General features: G+C 46.3%; 1 protein-coding gene across 2 annotated transcripts in view; it reads right to left on the bottom strand.

Moving 5' to 3' along the window:
- The window catches only part of NDUFS4 (NADH:ubiquinone oxidoreductase subunit S4), a 331,978-nt gene that overhangs the window by 214,742 nt on the left and 96,843 nt on the right, over positions 1-20,393 (bottom strand). For both annotated transcript variants that reach the window (XM_085631262.1, XM_085631263.1), the window contains one exon: positions 20,065-20,143. In XM_085631262.1, the coding sequence (XP_085487388.1) occupies positions 20,065-20,143 (79 nt within the window). The remainder of the gene's footprint in view (positions 1-20,064; positions 20,144-20,393) is intronic.

Raw genomic sequence — 20,393 nt, 5'->3', positions numbered from 1 at the left:
GGCACTTCATATGCTAACACAACCATATCAGCCTTTTCCGTGCAGGGTTTTACAGACTAGACAGAGAAGTTTGAAGAGTGCCCGTTTTTTAAAAATCAGTAACCAATGGAGAGAGTGCAGAAGCGGTTCCAATGGGGAGCGTGATGGGAGATTATGAATGAGGCGTGCAGCTGTGTTCTGTAGCACCGGGAGCCTAGCTAAAAGGCTTTCATTGATTCCAACCATTAAGGCGTTTCCGTAGTTGAGGCGACTTACTATCAGTACCTGGATTAAGGTTTTCCTGGCCTGTAGAGGGGTCCACTGGAAAACTTTCTTCAGCATGCACATGAGCCCAAAACAAGTTCCAGAGAGGCTTTTGACATGCTCATTCAAAGAAAGATTTTCAGCCAAGAGGGCTCATAAATTCTTTACGTATTTTTTGGGGGTCAATGGCAATCCCAGTTCTGATGGCCACCAGTCTGTAGACCAGATTGAGTGGGCTTTCCCGAATAAAAGGATCTGGGTCTTATTCGTATTAAGCTGCAGGAAATTTGCAGTCATCCACGCATCAATTTTTACCATACAGTCCTTTAATTTAGTGAATGTTGGATTTGAATCCATGGTAATGACCAGTTGCGTATCATCCACGTAAGAAATAGTTTAAAATCCACATGACCTAATGAGTTTTGCCTGGGGAGCCACAAATATTAAAGAGTGAGGCTCAGAATTGAACCCTGGGACACTCCTTTATCTAGGACCATGGGTTTTGATGTATGATCGCCCATATCGACAGAATGGGTGAGTTCAGAAAGAAGGTTTTCCATCCACTTCAGTGCTTTACCACTAATACCAATCTCCCTCAATCTTTGAACTAGAATTTGATGGGAGATGGTATCCAAAGCTGCTGAAAGATCCAGATAATTTCCAACCCAGCGATGGAGCAGGAGTACAGGATACCAATTCTTAGGGGATGTTGTGTTGCGATGGCTACTCCCCCTCCCTTTTTGAGCTGTCTATTGTACCTAGTTACCATGTAGCCTTCAGGAAATGCTGTAGCTATGGATTGGGGCGAGTGAGTTTTGCCAGGTTTCAGAAATGAAACATAGGTCTGCCTTAATAGTATATTTGTAGGTTCCATAGTTCTGAGGCGTGCTTGGGGATGGAGCGTGCATTCAAATAAGTACTCTGCAGCTGAGGGGCGCTGTGACTGGCCTTATCCAGACTGACATGGTTAATGCTGACTGGAGATTTGCTGATAGAAGGGTCATGTGTTAAAGGCCCCTGGGACTTGTACGTGGCTTGAAGAGAGGGATAGGCCCAGGAGAACCTACAAATGTTGCATTGCCAATAGTATATTTCATTGGACAGGTGAAATTTCTCTCCACAGGAGAGGTTAACGGTGTGTTTTCCTATCTCGATAAGCTCCAGACTGGAGTATAATCTGTGAGACATAGTTTACTACAAAAGATGTAGCCATGATCTTAAAAGTCCAGTGTGTATACCCAGAAACATGAGATTCCGACAAATACAACTATTTATCGTCCATGGAGCATATATTACACCCGCGATGATCAACAGGTATTTTCACTGTACCGATGCGACATATCCCAGATGTACCGAACAAGGGGCTGATACATATGTTGTGGAGTTGCCCTAGACTATGCACATATTGGCACACAATCAGCAGACTGTTACAGGTATACACAGGCCGCGGCATACCCTTTGAATGGACTGTGTACCTACTGCACCACTTTAAGAGGACCCCCGCCACAAAGAACATCTCGGTTCCTGGACCTAGGGCTGGTAGTCGCCAAGCGCCCCCTAACAAAGCAGTGGAATGCGCTAGACCCACCACACACACGAGCGTGGCGCTGCACACTCTTAGCATGGGCCAAAGCAAAGGGAATCGCCATCCTGCAGGAGGAAACACTGGGACTGCGTAAAGAACTGATAGCAACCCAATGGGAGGGACTACTCCGCGCATTACAGCAGACGGACGAGGAGGGCTCTGGGGGGCAACCCGAGGGAACGGATCGCGAGCACACAGTGGAAGATGTGCGCCCCACCAGCGCAATACTGTGATATTCCAAGAAGACATACCAATTCATCGATACCCAGCATAGTAGTAGTCGCTGCTAGTGCGTAGAAGTAATCATCGGGTGGATAGTAACCACTGGGGAGATGGGTGCCGGGGAGGGGTGGGGGGGGATACATGTACAGGTACCGGTTAATGCTGCTGCTGTTATTGTTTTCTTTGTTCTTAATCACACCATTGGTTTAGAAGCCCAAGGTGAATGTACTGCAAGGACTCTACACAACGTCATTATGATAATGCATTGTTATTGGGTTGTAACCTCTGCAATTTGTAATATGGAGCGAACGCCAAGGTCAAACTTTTATCCTGTACGAACTACGCTATAGGTGTTCATGGTATGCCCAGCATTCATACAAAAAAAGGAAATGTACATCGAATTGTCGGCAGACTGTCTTATATATAAATGTACATCCAAACGTATGTTGCCTATCATACTTGTGCAAAATTCAAATCAATAAAAACAGATTTAAACAAAACAAAAAAAAAAAAAAGATGTAGCCATCATGGCATTTTGTGGCATCCAGGCGCAGACGGGCTACCTTTGGCACGCCTTTGGAGCGCAGGCGGCTCGTCTGCATCAGTCTCCGATTAAATAGGAGAGGGGAGCCCGGGGAAAAACTAGTACAGAGAATTGAACGTCAGTTGCCCAAAATGGCAGCTGCCGACATCCTGAAGTGTCCTTTCCTGGGTTTGCTCAAACGGCACTCAACAAGCTGCGACGGACAGTAGAGCAACCCCAGAGGAGGAAGTGAGGGTAAGAGAATTAAAGCTGAAGCTAAAAGCTGAAATCTGCTAGGATTCAGTTCAGTCAATTTCAATCAATACTATCGTTAAAGACTTGAAAAATAAATGTATGTAAAAGTTAAAATTGGAGGTGTACTTGCAACGTGCCTCCCTTGCTGTTGGCTCAGAAAGGAAGGAACTGATGTCAGCCCACCAAGGAGTTGCCTATAAAGGCATGTCACTTTCGGTGCAGATTTGTTCCATTGAGCTTTGTCACAGAGGCAAATCCAATCCAGTGGGACCTGGTGGAGAACGTATCCTGGCCTAGCGGAGCCCTTTTTGGCTACTGCAGGAAAAATCTGAGCTCCGTAAAAGTAACCATGTGTGACCAAAGAAATCTTTACCGGGTGAAGTTGTCAAAAGTATCTGGCCAGTGAGGACCTTCCTTGGATGTGAAATTTGAATTTCTCATACTCAAAGCTTTCCTGCAAAAAAACAACAGCTCCAATTGGATCTCATCCGATGGCTATCCAACCTCTTCAGCCACAGCCTGGCTAGACTTCCATTTTTGAGACCAAGTCCCAAGGTAAAAGTTCTGACCGGGTTTCTGTATCCAACCCGTGCTCCATCGCAGTCAGCCTCAAACCATGCATATATCTACCACGACCAGTTGACCATGGTTGGCACTTGACACCTTTTTGGCCCTATTTGTACTCTAAATTTTAAAAATGTATATCTCTGGTTCACCTTATTGTACTTTTGGTTTAATTTATTACAATTGAATCCATTTTTTTGGTTTGAGATTGTTCTGACTTTGTTTTGCTGCTGCATAAATACTTTATACATTGCCTCGAAGTGAAGTTTATCTGCTCTGTGCCATAGCTCAGGTTTATTTCGCGACTTTAGTGATTCACGTGGACAAGAACAATGATTATTACTTGCGGTGGACAGTTATCCTCCTAAACTAATATTCAAAATTCTAAAAATCTGCCTATAATTTTGGCCCCTGTAGACAGATCTGCACCAAATTTGCCACTTGCTTACCTAAGGTCCGGCATGCCAAAAACAACTGAATGGATTTACACCAAACCTGAAAATACAACTTTACGTATAAAGAGAACTTTGGTTGGTTTGGTGTAAATTCATTATGCAGTTTATGACATATTAGCCTTTTTAAAAAGTGCTGGGTTGGCTTGAAAGCGTCACACTTTTGCATATCTTGTTCATTTAGCATTGTGATTTGTCAATCACATAAAAAAAAAATGTATGTGATTGGCTGATAAAGAGGATCAGATTTTATTTTCCCTACCACTTTGAAAATCCTTGATTTTGTGCATCATCATGAAGTCCGCATTGAAGATAACATTTTCACAAGTGGGTTGGGAGGCACTAAGAGAGGTGCCTGACACCAAGTGAGTGTTAGGCAGTTGTTGCTATGGTAAAATTGCAATCATGTGGCCTACTTTTGTATTTAGAAAAAGTACATCACTATCGGCAAAAAAAATCTATTTTTCTGAAAAATCTAAATTTTTGAGTCCAAATGGCTATGGTTATGAGAAGATGCTGGTAGGATGCACAGAACAGTATTTGCAGGTCTGGATGAAGGCCAGAGCTTCCAGCTGAGCCCCAGTGAGCAAGGCCTAAGGCTATGTGCCTTGGGGAGTTAGCCATCTGAAGTGTGTCAGGCAAAGGGCTTGAATCGCACTGCACAGGGCTTGCACAACACTACATGGGTACATAGCAAGTGAGTAATGTACATTAAAAAAAAACATAGAAATTTCACTGAAAAAAACAGTTTAAGCTTAGTTGTGATTCAGAGACTACAAAGCTGTAAAACATAAGCAATCCGCCAGTTATGGTATACAATACACACCATAACTCACATCACTTGCCAGGTTTCGCTTCTAGTAGGCAGCTTTTTCCCCCCACGTACCATTGGCAAAAGGGTATATTAAGCATGGCAGGTGCCTGGTTAATTTTTGTTGCCTTTATTTGCAGTCTGTTACCCCTGCTGTTACGGATTCCTTCCTTCCTTTAGCCACTGAAGTACTCGTGCCCATCAACTCATGCGCCCTGCAAAAACTTTTGAGAATTTTTTTTCAATCTCACACCATTTCCCTTTACTTTCTAAAATAAAAAGGAAAAATAGGAGTTCCTTTTTTTTTTTCTTTTTACTAATTCAACAAAAATATGAGGTTTTAAGAATCAACAAACTTTAGAAATAGACACTTTGCGTGCGTTTTTCTTGGTGGCGCTTCTTTTCATGATCTAAGGTAAATTACTTGTAAACAGAGCTACTGAATTTATGCGATTTGGATCCACAAAGTTCTCAGCAAGATTATAGATTAGCCGCATTTGCCACATAATCCATAATTGTTTGCATAATATGCAGATTTTCCCTAAAACAACAATTGATTCTAGCTCCAACTCAAGGTACATATGTTTGGCTTTCCATATTTCATTTTTATATGAACTTCTTAGACATTTTAGTTTGTCAAATTCCAAAGTTTTAGACGCTCCATTTATTTTTCTGTAGGTGGCCCTTATTGCTTTATTAAGTTCTCTCTTTTGTTGGAGTAACCAATTTGTTTACCATCCTAGTCTTTTGGGACTCGTGATGAACCCTCTTGTTGAACTTGAAAGAGGAAAGCGATCCAAAAGGGAAGCACAAAGACAAGGCCAGATTTGCACCATTGACTTCCACTGTCCTTTTTCAGTTAGTACCTCAACAATAGCCGGTTCTAAAAATTCCCATATTTCCCTTTGATTTCTCAAGTCCCACACTAGCAATTTCAGGCTGAAGGACGTTGGCCCCGTTACCATACATCTTGCATCGGGCAGGTGGGCGACTGATAAGACCAGAGAAATTGTTTGTGGATTGTGGTCATTTTCTATCCTGGGGATTACATGGTAAACCTTGAAAAGAGGACGCCAACTCCTTTGAGATGATGGAATAATCGATAATGGAAAGTTGACCTGATTTTTTGAATTTAGGCACTCTCTTGGTAGTGTTTTGCATGTCTTCGTGTAGAAACATAAGATATGTTAAGCTGGGTGCGGTACATCTGTGTTAGCACTTTACTGGGTTTATTAGCGCGGTTTTTGGAAAGCATGTGTGTGTGTTGAAGTCTCCTGAGATGATTAGCATAGTTGCTGGATATTCAGGATACAAGATTTTTACCACTTTCCAGAGAATAGTAAATTGGGATGTTTTAACCGTGGTTTTTGAACTAAGATAGACATTTATAAAAACTATTGATTGCTTGAAATCTATTTTAATACACAGAAGCCATGCTAACTGGAATTCAATTTCATAATGTTTAATATCCAGGATTAGTGACATAGATAAACCGCTGCTTGCATGACCAAAGGCAGAAGTGCGTGATGCGAAGTTTGAATACTCGTAATATTCAATGAGAGGTTCTTTATTCACGTTCCATGTTTCTGGGAACATTAAAACGTCAAAATCCCTTAAAACTTTTACTGTATCTTGGTCCTCAATCAAGGATTTGAGGTCATTGGTGTTCCAAGAGCAAATATACAGCGTTTTTAATCCGTTTGTAGAGCTTTTTAGGCATAATTCCTGCTCTCTAGCATTCCCTTTTGTGAGTGTTTTTGGAAGCCAGGCCCAGTCATCACTCAGAACTGTATTTTTCTTTAACTACTCGCAAACTGGAGTGCCCGGATTGCAGTTTGTAATTTTGATCCTGTTAGACCTGTCAGCCCTTTGGGTGGTCCCTCCTCATCATTATTTATTTTGTCCCACTTTTGCCTCAACCCCTGTTTGAATTTTTCCTTTTTGGGAACCACCAGACTTTTTCGTGTTGCTGCAGATTCAGGGAGCCATTTTAGCTACCCCTGAAACTTCTGTCTGAGGGCCTGGAGCACAAAATGGTGGCCACCTGTGACATCACCAGCATCCACTGGAACCTACCAGCACCTTCCAGAACATTCCAGGAGATTCCAGAACTCTGTGACAGTTGGAGACCGTTTAGAATGTTGGGAGGATAAGAGAGGCAGTTGGCAGTTGAAGCTGGCAGTTGGCACCTGACTGGTGAAGAGAGAGGAGCACAACAGTGAAGGAGGAAGGAGTGAAGCAGCAGGGGTGGAAACTTGTGCCTGGAGTGGGGTCCATAAACCCACCCTTGATACTTGTCCCTACTGATGGATCCCAGCCTATAGCCCTGTGTGGGAAGAAGACAGAAGAAACTTATCCTAAGGACCTGGACAGCAGGAACAGGCCTTAGAACCAAGAAAACAGCAAGATTCTGACCTGAGAACTGGTTTCCCTGGAGTCCGGCGTCGAGTAGCCTGAAGACCTGGAGCCCGAGGTGGAGAAGCGGCGCTGACTGAAGTAGCAGACGTCGTACCCGGAGCCGCCTGAGGTCGTGAGAGGGCGCCGACGGAGGTCGTGAGGAATACCAGAGGTCGAGGAGGAAGTGAACCGAGGTCGAGCGAGCGGCGTCATCGGAGGAGTGAAGTCCGCCCTCCGGAGTCGTTGGAGACCGAGGTAGAGGAGCACCGGAGGTCGGGAGTGAGGATCGCACTCCGGAGTCGCCCGGAGCCTGTGAGGAGGAGCACCGGAGGTCGGGGGTGAGGATCGCACCCCGGAGTCGCCGGAAGTCGACATCGAGGCCAGGCCGGCCGACGTCATCGGAGCCGAGAGCGCCATCGGACCGGAGCCGCCCGAAGTCGACATCGTGAAGAGACTGCCCGACGCCGTCGAATCGGAGGTCGAGATCGAACCGAGGCCACCGACATCGGACCGGAACCGCCTGCCGGCGTCGTCAAAGAACTGACATTGTGCCGAGGCCGCCGAGACCGAACCGGAACCGCCTCACGGCGTCGACACGACTCCAGCGGCGTCGGAACATCAGAAAAAGGGCAGTAAGTGGAGTAGAGGGCGCCTAAGGCCCTGTGGAGACCTGAGAGACTGCTCTAAGGGGCTAGGGAGGTGCTGAAACCAACCTGACTGTGCCTGGGGTGAACTGGGACTAACCTAGAGAGGTTGTGTGGAGAAGGAAAGCCAGGGCATTGGTATTCCCCCCTTTGATCTACCTCAGTTTAGGCCTCAGCCTTGTCCCAGCCAGGGAGTAGCCCCCCCCCCTCAAGCCTTCCACAACCCTACAAGCTGTGCCTGGGCCATATCAGCCCTTAAGAATTGAAGTGTCATCTGATTATATGAGGGTTGCTGTATACTTTTAATTATTTATTGGGGATACTGTATTTATTGAGTTTTTACCTATTTATTGCTGCACTATATTTATAGGTCCACAGGACTTGTTGGTGTACAATATTTATTGGTACAGTATTTATTGCCTCAAAGTATTTAATTGTCTGTATATATTGCACTTGTATTTATGCCCTGTTATTTATGATCACCCCTATTTATTTCATCAAACAGCCAATATTTATTTGACCTGCACTAATTGAAACTTGTAAATTGTGATTGTCTTATTTATTTTTCCAATCAGCAACTAAGAGAAAAAGATAAAGAAAGAATATTTTCATAATTTTTACGGTGTAGAGTCGTTTTTGGAACGGATGCACGCATGGTTATTGTATGGGTATATTGTATGCTTAGCACTGCGCCTGTTCCCTGACCACTCGAGCCAAGCTACCACAGTGTGTCCGGAAGACCACCACCACCCTTTCAGAGTGGGAGTGGGCTGTTTCCAACATAAATTGGTGTTCAGTGGTGGGATAGAGCTGTGCCTACATATACTCAACAATAACTGTGGGTAGTCCATAGGCCTACACCGGGAGTTTTCTCAAAGCGGCCTTCCTAATTGTGGGATTTTGTTTTTTCCAAATTTACTCTGGTGGTGGGAGGAGGTATTATTAAAGGTACCCCCCTGCATTGTTACTGCACAAAACCTGACCTCTAACCTGAGTGGGCAAGATGGAGTTTGTACTGGAAGATTTAGAAACGTACACTGTGGCCCAACTCAGGGAGTTTTGCCAGCGGGAGGGGGTGTACTGTCCCCCAGGAGCAAAGAAGGGTGCACTCCAAACCAGCTTAAGGGCTTGGGGGGAGGCACGCCGAGAAAGCAAGGCTGAGGAGGAAGACAGGGATGGAGAGCCTGACCCCGAGGGGGCTGAGATGTACCAACCTGAGGTGGGGAACCTGTCAGCAGGGCCCAGGACACTTTCTAGGAAGGGCAGCACTGTCTCTAGCGGGGGCTTATCCAGCGTGGAGTTAGCAGATCGGAGAGAGAAAAGACAGCTCACATGGGATTTAGCAAAGCTGGAGAAGGAGAAGGAGGAACAGAGGTTGGCTCATGAGACGGAGAAAGAGAGGATGGCTCATGAGATAAGACTGAAAGAGATAGAGCTTCAGATCCTAAGAATTGGAGCACCAACTGTTCCTAATGGTGGCAGCCAAGACCAAGAAATCACCAGGGAATCCAAACCTTACCTGCCAAAGGACATAGTAGCTAGCTATGGGGCGGGTGACGACATCGCCAAGTGGCTAGCAGCCTATGAGGTCTCGTTGAGGGCCCATGGGGTTCCAGTGAAGTATTGGGGAGGAGGATTGTATAGGTACATGCCTCCAGCTGGTAGGGATGCTTTATTGGCCCTCGAAGAGGATGAGCAGACCCACTACCCCACCATGAAACTGGCGCTCATCAGAAAGTTTGGACTAACACCTGAAAAGTACAGACAGAAGTTCAGGGGTAGTCACAAGCTGGGCACACAGAATTGGGTGGACTTCCTGGACTATGCAAAGAAGGCACTGGAAGGTTGGATTCAGGGCAGTGAAGTAAGGAACTACGAGGAGCTGTTTGACCTAGTACTGAAGGAACACCTACTCGAGAAATGTTTCCCTGAACTGCGGCAACACCTGGTGGATAGCAAGCTGACCAGCCCCCGGAAGCTTGCTGAGGAGGCGGACATTTGGGCTAGTACCCGGGTGTCCACAAGGGGGACTGGAGGGGATACTCAAAAGGCCGGACAGGGCGCCCCCCAGAAGAAAGAAGGAGGGGAAAAGAAAAAGGAGTTCTCCAAAGGCCCCCAAAATAACTTCCAAGGGAAGGGAACAGGATTCACCTCTAAGGCTAACCCACCCAGAAACCCTAATCCTGGCCAGAGTCAGCAGCCAAGGGTTGTCCATTGCTACGAGTGCGGTGGCGTTGGACACTATAAAGGAGATCCGAAGTGTCAGAAACGATCACCCCCTCCCACTGGAGGAAAGCCCCCCGGAGTAGCTAGTGTAGTGCTCGGGGAGGAGATGCCCTTAACTAAGGGAAGGGAGTGGGCGGGTGTCACTTTAGTGTCCCTGGGAGAACGGGAGATGGTTCCTAAGATCCAGGTGCCCGCAAATACCGCAAAGTATGGGCAGTGGATCACCATCAACGGCCAAAGAGGGGAGGCTCTGAGAGACACAGGAGCCAGTATGACTATGGTGCGTAGCCAGCTGGTGTCTCCAGAGCAGGTAGTTCCCGATGTACTCCACCCAGCCGCGATGGCTGACGGCAGAACAGGTCACTATCCCGTGGCCGAGGTTCCCTTTGAATGGGGGGGGGTTGCAGGTTCACTTCGAGTTGCCGTAAGCCCTGCCGTGCCAGTCGATTGTCTGCTGGGCAATGACATGGAGCACAACGCTTGGAAGGAGGTGGAATACCGGACTCACACCAAGATGCTGGGTACACCTGACTGGGCCTGTGTTAGCACAAGGTCCGCGACTACCCGAAGAGGGAGTTCATTTCGGCTGGAGCCTGGAACAAAGGCCCAGCCAGCTGCCAGTCAAGGGAAGAACCGAGGACAGGAGGAGCCTGCCTCGGCGTCTCCACCCCGTAGGACGGATAGGCCACCGGAGGTGGTGGACCAGGAGTCTGCGGAGGGGGACGTTACCAACCTGGAGGACCTACCCATCCCGGCCGAGTGGCACGTGGAGGGAGGCCCGTCCAGGGAGGAATTCTGCCAGGGCCAGAGGGAGTGCCCTACCCTTGAGGGGCTGAGGCGGCAGGCCGAAGCCCAGGCAGTAGGGAACGTTGAAGGGAACTACAGTGTTTACTGGGAGGATGGCCTCCTCTACAGTGAACCCAAGGCACCCCTACACGGATCGTCACGAGCCTTGGTAGTTCCTCAACGTTATCGAGCCTTCCTTCTGGAGTTGGCTCACGAGATACCATTGGCAGGACACCTGGGGCAAGACAAGACCTTCGCCCGTCTTGTCCCACACTTTTATTGGCCTCAGATGAAAGTGACGTCCGATACCTACTGCCGGACATGTGTGTCTTGCCAAGCCAGTGGGAAAACAGGGGTGAAGCTGAAAGCTCCCCTGGAACCACTTCCTGTCGTTAGCACCCCCTTTGAAAGGGTGGGCATCGACATTGTGGGTCCATTAGATCCACCGACTACAGCTGGTCACAGGTTTATCCTGGTTCTGGTGGATCATGCCACACGGTACCCAGAGGCAATACCTCTGAGGACCATAACAGCACCTGTTGTGGCTAGGGCCCTGATGGGAATCTTTACCCGAGTGGGTTTTCCCAAGGAAGTTGTGTCCGACAGGGGGACCAACTTCATGTCAGCATATATGCGGGCAATGTGGAAGGAGTGTGGAGTGACATACCGGTTCACCACTCCTTACCACCCCCAGACCAATGGTCTGGTGGAGAGGTTTAACAAAACCTTAAAAGGCATGATCAGAAGTCTGCCTGAAAGCCTGCGGAGGAAATGGGACGTCCTCCTACCCTGTTTACTTTTTTCCTACAGGGAAGTGCCACAGAAGGGAGTGGGCTTCAGCCCCTTCGAGCTTCTGTATGGGCACCCTGTACGTGGACCTCTTAACCTGGTGAGAGACGGATGGGAAAGAACTCCCAGAAAGCTCCCCCAGGATGTGGTGAGCTACATGCTGGCCTTCCGGAGCCAAATGGCTAAGTTGTGGAAGCAAGCTTCTGACAACTTGGAAGCCAGCCAAGCAGTAATGAAGGCGTGGTATGACCACAACGCTCACCCGGTGGAGTTGGAGCCTGGCCAGAAGGTGTGGGTGATCGAACCAGGAGAGCTTAGTGCCCTCCAGGATCGCTGGTCAGGACCCTTTGAGGTGTTGGAGAAGAAGGGTAAGGCTACCTACTTGGTGGACCTGAAGACCCCTCGTCAGCCCCTGCGGGTGCTGCATGCCAACCGCCTCAAACCCCACCACGAGAGGCCCGAAGTCATCTTGATGATGGTGACTGACGGAGGAGAGGACGTGGAAAGCGAGCCTCTCCCTGATCTGTTTGCGTCTCAGGAAAAGGATGGGTCGGTGGAGGGAGTGATACTCTCCCCATCTCTAACTCCTGAACAGCAGGAGGACTGTCGCCAGGTCCTGGGGCAGTACTCTTCGTTGTTCTCCCTTGTCCCGGGTAGGACTCACCTGTGCGTCCATGACGTGGACACAGGAGACAGCCCACCTGTGAAGTCCAAGATCTACCGGATGTCAGACAAGGTGAAGGCCAGCATTCATAGTGAAGTCACTAAGATGCTGGAGCTAGGAGTGATTGAACCTTCTAGCAGCCCCTGGTCCAGTCCGGTGGTGTTAGTACCGAAAGCTGCACCACCGGGTGCCCAACCAGAACTGAGGTTCTGTGTGGACTACCGGGGACTGAATTCAGTGACAAAGACTGATGCACATCCGATCCCTAGGGCGGATGAATTAATTGACCGGCTGGGAGCTGCCCAATATCTAAGTACCTTTGACCTTACTTCGGGGTACTGGCAGATCTCTTTGACTGATGGAGCAAGGGAAAGGTCAGCCTTCTCCACGCCCAATGGCCACTACCAGTTCTGTGTGATGCCCTTTGGGCTCAAGAACGCACCTGCCACGTTTCAGCGCCTGGTAAACCAGATCCTCACCGGAATGGAGAGTTTCTCTGCTGCTTATCTGGATGACATAGCCGTCTTCAGTAACAGCTGGGAGGATCACTTGCGTCACCTGCAAGCTGTTCTCCAGGCCCTGAGACAAGCTGGATTGACGATCAAGGCCAGCAAGTGCCAGATCGGGCAGGGGTCGGTAGTGTACCTTGGACACTTGGTGGGTAGGGGAACGGTGCAACCCCTCCAGGCGAAGATCGAGGCCATCATGGCCTGGGAACCCCCCAAGACACAGACTGAGGTCCGAGCATTTTTGGGCCTCACGGGATACTATCGCCGCTTCGTGAAGGGGTACGGTACCATCGTAGCCCCTCTCACGGAGCTCACGTCCAAGAAACAACCTCGACGGGTAGTCTGGACGGAGGCTTGTCAGCAAGCCTTTGAGAAATTGAAGAAAGCCATGTGCGAGGCCCCGGTCTTAAGGGCCCCAGACTTTTCCAAGAAGTTCATTGTCCAGACAGATGCATCAGAACATGGCATTGGGGCAGTGTTATCGCAACTCAACGAAGAGGGTCTGGATCAACCCGTGATCTTCCTATCCCGGAGACTACTTCCCAGGGAACAGAAGTGGAGTGCAATAGAGCGTGAAGCCTTTGCAGTGGTATGGGCTCTGAAGAAGTTGCGGCCATACCTGTTTGGCTCGCACTTCCTAGTTCAGACCGACCACCGACCCCTTCGTTGGCTGATGCAAATGAAGGGGGAGAATCCCAAGTTGTTGAGGTGGTCTATTTCCCTACAGGGGATGGACTTTCAGGTGGAACATCGGCCTGGAGTGGACCACGCCAATGCAGACGGTCTCTCAAGGTATTTCCGCCTTAGTGATGAGAACTCCCAAGGGGTTGGGTAGCTCTCCCCACTTTCAGCTGGGGGGGACGCGTGTTAGACCTGTCAGCCCTTTGGGTGGTCCCTCCTCATCATTATTTATTTTGTCCCACTTTTGCCTCAACCCCTGTTTGAATTTTTCCTTTTTGGGAACCACCAGACTTTTTCGTGTTGCTGCAGATTCAGGGAGCCATTTTAGCTACCCCTGAAACTTCTGTCTGAGGGCCTGGAGCACAAAATGGTGGCCACCTGTGACATCACCAGCATCCACTGGAACCTACCAGCACCTTCCAGAACATTCCAGGAGATTCCAGAACTCTGTGACAGTTGGAGACCGTTTAGAATGTTGGGAGGATAAGAGAGGCAGTTGGCAGTTGAAGCTGGCAGTTGGCACCTGACTGGTGAAGAGAGAGGAGCACAACAGTGAAGGAGGAAGGAGTGAAGCAGCAGGGGTGGAAACTTGTGCCTGGAGTGGGGTCCATAAACCCACCCTTGATACTTGTCCCTACTGATGGATCCCAGCCTATAGCCCTGTGTGGGAAGAAGACAGAAGAAACTTATCCTAAGGACCTGGACAGCAGGAACAGGCCTTAGAACCAAGAAAACAGCAAGATTCTGACCTGAGAACTGGTTTCCCTGGAGTCCGGCGTCGAGTAGCCTGAAGACCTGGAGCCCGAGGTGGAGAAGCGGCGCTGACTGAAGTAGCAGACGTCGTACCCGGAGCCGCCTGAGGTCGTGAGAGGGCGCCGACGGAGGTCGTGAGGAATACCAGAGGTCGAGGAGGAAGTGAACCGAGGTCGAGCGAGCGGCGTCATCGGAGGAGTGAAGTCCGCCCTCCGGAGTCGTTGGAGACCGAGGTAGAGGAGCACCGGAGGTCGGGAGTGAGGATCGCACTCCGGAGTCGCCCGGAGCCTGTGAGGAGGAGCACCGGAGGTCGGGGGTGAGGATCGCACCCCGGAGTCGCCGGAAGTCGACATCGAGGCCAGGCCGGCCGACGTCATCGGAGCCGAGAGCGCCATCGGACCGGAGCCGCCCGAAGTCGACATGGTGAAGAGACTGCCCGACGCCGTCGAATCGGAGGTCGAGATCGAACCGAGGCCACCGACATCGGACCGGAACCGCCTGCCGGCGTCGTCAAAGAACTGACATTGTGCCGAGGCCGCCGAGACCGAACCGGAACCGCCTCACGGCGTCGACACGACTCCAGCGGCGTCGGAACATCAGAAAAAGGGCAGTAAGTGGAGTAGAGGGCGCCTAAGGCCCTGTGGAGACCTGAGAGACTGCTCTAAGGGGCTAGGGAGGTGCTGAAACCAACCTGACTGTGCCTGGGGTGAACTGGGACTAACCTAGAGAGGTTGTGTGGAGAAGGAAAGCCAGGGCATTGGTATTCCCCCCTTTGATCTACCTCAGTTTAGGCCTCAGCCTTGTCCCAGCCAGGGAGTAGCCCCCCCCCCTCAAGCCTTCCACAACCCTACAAGCTGTGCCTGGGCCATATCAGCCCTTAAGAATTGAAGTGTCATCTGATTATATGAGGGTTGCTGTATACTTTTAATTATTTATTGGGGATACTGTATTTATTGAGTTTTTACCTATTTATTGCTGCACTATATTTATAGGTCCACAGGACTTGTTGGTGTACAATATTTATTGGTACAGTATTTATTGCCTCAAAGTATTTAATTGTCTGTATATATTGCACTTGTATTTATGCCCTGTTATTTATGATCACCCCTATTTATTTCATCAAACAGCCAATATTTATTTGACCTGCACTAATTGAAACTTGTAAATTGTGATTGTCTTATTTATTTTTCCAATCAGCAACTAAGAGAAAAAGATAAAGAAAGAATATTTTCATAATTTTTACGGTGTAGAGTCGTTTTTGGAACGGATGCACGCATGGTTATTGTATGGGTATATTGTATGCTTAGCACTGCGCCTGTTCCCTGACCACTCGAGCCAAGCTACCACAGTGTGTCCGGAAGACCACCACCACCCTTTCAGAGTGGGAGTGGGCTGTTTCCAACAGATCCCAAGTAGACAAAGTTAAAATAAATGGCGGACCTATTGCTCCTTTTAAAACCCTGTTATTACCTCTCCTGATGTTGTAGATATTGTAGCATTTGTTATAACAGGGGTCTTTGTCGTTTGCTTTGGAGTCAATAAAGTTGGATATTAGTTTCCGTTGCATTTCCGTAATTCGATGCCTCATTTCTCAAACTGTGAGCCAGTCTAAAATTTTAGAAACGGTCTCACCACAGTGCCATGTCGTAAAAGACACCTCTCTAGTGGAATTGTTAGGATCTGGTTTGAATTCAACCAAATCTAAATCATCCGTTGTCAAATGTTTAAGCTCTGGGACGGAATTCAACAATTTCAGAATATTTCCACAGTTCAAAACATTGTGAGGACCCCTTGAAATGTACCATGGGGTAAATATTAATTTCATGGGGGAGGCAAGATATTTATCATTCACCATTTTTCCCTTTTTTCATGTTACCATTGCTCTCAGGATCAGCTGATAGGAACACTCAAGGCATACTGTCATCCCCTATGTCTTCCTCATTGCGTGGTCCTGAAGGTAATTGACATTTTATGTTGGATAAAATATTTTCATGTGGGGCAACACTGTTGGCCCGCTTCGTTCTCACCACAATTTGAACTGAACTGTGCTTGTCGCAACTCCATCGGTGTACTGCGCCTTGCCCTAGGACCTGAGAATTAGATACTTCTGTTGGTTGAGACATTAAAGGATAATGGTCTGCATCATTGGGAAAGGATGACACGGCTAGTCCATTCGCGCTCGGAGTCTGCTCAGCCATTAATCCGCACCGACGGGATTCTAAACATTTTACAATTGGATACATTTCTTTTGGATTAGGCTTGTTTAGCGGGCTAACATTTGTAGATTTCTTTAGTTTCTTTGTTTTATTATTGGCTTTTCTTTGTCTTTTTCTTGCTCTTTTAGTTAGTCCTTCTTGTGTTGTATTAGAAGTTGGGACCAGGATAGAGGTAGCTTGGGAATGATTATAAACCTAGAACCAATGATTGCTCAATATGTTCATTTCCATCCATTAAGTCATGAAGTTGTATAAGCTTATCCTCTGCTGATTGTTTTTTCCACTTTCTTTCTCCTTCCTTATAGATAGGGATGTATTCAATTGCTGATCTTTATGGCTATGTAAGCCTTTAGTGGTTTTTATTGGGTTTTCTTTTGGGCCCATTTTTGTCCTGTGAACTTGCCTTATGACTTGTGGTTCCTACTATTAGAACTTTGGTATCTGGTTGAGGACCATGATCATGTTCTATTAAGCAAACTTTACCATCTACAATTCTGTCCGACATTGGCTTGACCTCTGCCACCACAGACCTTAGTATGGTTGCTAGCTCTGAAATGTAATCAATCATATGACCACAAGTGCAAGATATCAGATGATTAAATTTGTCTGATTGTGCCTTAAAGACCAGCTATGAAAGGTGGAGTAACTTGGTATCTATCTCGGTTATGTAGAGAGCCAGTGTGTTTAACAAATCCACCTGGATGTTCAATTTGACTGAATGGTAATTAAGAGTGTTGGTGATGGTGTCCATTGTACTAAGCAGACTACCCCAAATTCAATTTTCTGGCTCTTTTAGTTTGACCTCTGGGCCGCGTGCGCCATCCCGAATGTTTATATCATATCTGGCTAATAGTGATAATGCATTAAACATTTTCTCATCTAATATTTTTTTGATTAGAAATTAACTATTTCAGAACTGGTATGGCCTTAGGAAATCTAGAGATCTCACAACAGAAAAGACAGGTAGATAACTTTGTTCGTTTGTTAGGGAAAGAGACCGCAGCTGGCATTGCCCACCTATGCCATCGAACCAGGCATTACTTATTAGTATGATAGCACAAGATGCTCCGAAATAAAATAATTTGCTGGTTTGAGAACATAGACAACAGGGAAATGAAGAGGGTGATCTTATTTAGGAATTAAAATGCTCCTCCTTAAGAATCTCTTAACATACCACACTAGCTCTCATACTTGTCACAGATGAATATAATATTGCAGTTAGCTCACAATGCAAAATAAGAGGTCGTGTGTGTCTGTATGCGCACACACATACATGTTTATTAGTTAGGAGTTTTATTGCCTTTAAAATTTGTACATTGGGAGATGTAACAGTTGGTATGCAAACCAGTACACAAACAGATTTCAGCGGGCATTCGCCATTTATTGCCCATTAAAATAAGTATTTTTTAACATTCGCTCACAAAACAGTGGCAATCCAGAGCCCTGAATTAATGTACAACATGATGTTTTGCTATAATCTCAATAATGAACAACTAAACTCATTCAACAGCGATATAAATCCATTTTATTATAGTTCAATCTTTTCCAAATGTAATATTGTAATGTTATTTATGCTGTTAAAAAATACGGTGGCAATATTTAACAACTTCTTGCGTGACTTAGCACAGTATAAATTATGACAAAACTGAATTTGCATGTGCTGAACTGTGCATATTATATTCATTTGCAAATATACTACAAATATATAAATAAAAACTGTGAACCTGGGTCTGCAGCACACCACACAGTAACATTAATTCAAACAAATTAGACTAACGATTCCTGAGATCTTGCCTAGTCAGTTACAATAAATAATCCAAGTTGAGTCCAATTTCATGACCTAATGTAGATTGCATTTTATTACCACACGTAGAATACAAAGTCAATGGATCAATTAGTAATGAAACACTTGCTGTAGACTTTACAATGACAAAGTCAATATAGGATGACAACATGGTAAGTTGAATGCAGTCCATTATAACAAGTGGCTCAAACAGTGAACCAGTTTCATGGCCTGATGATAGTGGTCTTCACTTGTTGCAGGAATTTCTTAACCAGGAGAAAGAGCAACCAGCAAGAGTTTCATCACGGACTTTATCCAAAGCTTAACCACAGTAGCATGGAGCCCCAAAAATTTCAAAAGTAAACAGACAAAACTCTCAAATGGGAATATGGCAATTGCCAATGATAAAGCTGGATTCGTAACAAAAAACTGCAAAAAAATGTAGTGGGAAATGTAATCCCAAGTTATCTCAAATATTAGGACGTCTGCCCTCTGCAGGACCAGAAGCAAATACTCAGTCTGAGCAATATCTTGAGATTACATTTCCCACTACTTTTGTTTTGCGCAATTTTTCGTTACCTTATCACTGGAAATTGGGTTATTCCAATTGGAGGATTTTATTCATGCCCTAATGTGGATAGGATCTATATTAGGTCATGAACTTGTGATGTAACTTGGATTATTTATTGTAACTGACTGCAACTAGACGGGATCTCTGGGTCTGAATGTTCATTGTCTAATTTCTTTGAAGTTATTGTTACTGTATGGTATGCTACAGACCCAAGTTAACAGTGTTTCTGGAGGGGTTTTTCTTCCTTTGCACCTGAAGTGCACCGTTTGGTAGCAAGATGTGTGTCTGAAGAAGCACCCTTTGAAATTGAGCATCAACGTGTACCACTTTTATTACTATTTTGTTTATGACTAGCACCTCCAGTCCAACATTCACGTTCCAAAACAATGAAAAAAATCCTTTTAAACAGCCAATTAACACTGTATCCATTATGAAGCATAACCTTTAGCATGGTGACAATTTATTATTGAAACTGTTCTTTCCAGTAGAAGGCACGGGATCAGGAGAAGCGATTGACACAGGACGAAATACTGAGAAAGAGGCTTAACTATGCATATGCTAAAAACTAGAAATAAGTTAATATAAATAAGCAGAGTTGATAAAATTCACTTATAAATGACCACGCACACCCTAATGAGTCACCAGATAGGAAGGAGTCCCTTTCAGTAAAATATACAAAACGTCTTTAAATAAATATAAAACTTTTTTTTTGTAATAATCAAATGCCTTATTAGTTTGACCAATTAATTTTGCATATTGAATTCAATAGTTCAAGATGTGTTTATTGCAAATATGCTTGCTTTCCAGCCCTTTACACATCACACTTCACATTCATGTGTCACATGGAGATTGGACATGTGATTATCGAGACTCTTATGTGCCCATTAAAAGGAGTCTAGTAAAAATTCCCTGAGATGAGATTCACTCGTACCTGGTAACTTTTTGAGGAGTGCAATCCTTTATGATAAATGTTAGATGGGTCGACTGTATACATGTAACCAGGATGACATCAAGAGGCAACAGCTTTAGCCCACCCTGACCTAAACCTTGTAATCAGTAGTGAAATTAATCACTCAAGGTGTGTGGTGCACTTGCTCACAGCTGACAGTTACACCTAATAAAACACAAAACATGGCCCTTGGCTTTAGCGCGAACATTAAAGGCGCATTGACACGGCACCCCTGGTCTGAAAATAGAACCCATTGCCGAAAGTGTGCGATGATCTTAAAGTTAAACTAAATTTGCATATGATCAGCCTCAAAAACCTTCCTTCTTTTGTGCCTCACATCCTATGGTCGCTCTATAAGAACATGAGACATCGTACTGAATGTCACCGTCCACAAAATCCCCTTAGGCAATCCAGTTGCAGAATGCAGGAACAACCCCTTACCAATTTTTCATCCACCGTAATGAGTTGCGTGTCTTGAGATTGGTTCTGTGCCAGACGCCATGTGGAAGTACTCAGCGACCTGCGGTGCAAGAACTAAAGTTAAAAAAATGATTCATGCAATAAGAAAATAGAGACAGACAAATCTTACATAAACAAGTTACTTTAATAATATCCGTCTTGCAAGAAAAAATACAAGAGGGAGACATGAGAAATCAAAAACCCCGTTTCTGCCCAATTAGTTCTGTCTGCCGAGTCTCTGGCAGACTCCCACTTAGCAGTTCACAACAGGCTGCACTTCATCTCAGCCTACAGGCTGTCTGTCACAAAGA

Source organism: Triturus cristatus, chromosome 2_1 (genome assembly GCF_964204655.1).
Source record: "Triturus cristatus chromosome 2_1, aTriCri1.1, whole genome shotgun sequence".
Classification (NCBI taxonomy): Eukaryota; Metazoa; Chordata; class Amphibia; order Caudata; family Salamandridae; genus Triturus; species Triturus cristatus.
Note: the sequence above shows the minus strand (reverse complement) of the source record. Positions and strands in the feature narration are given on the sequence as shown.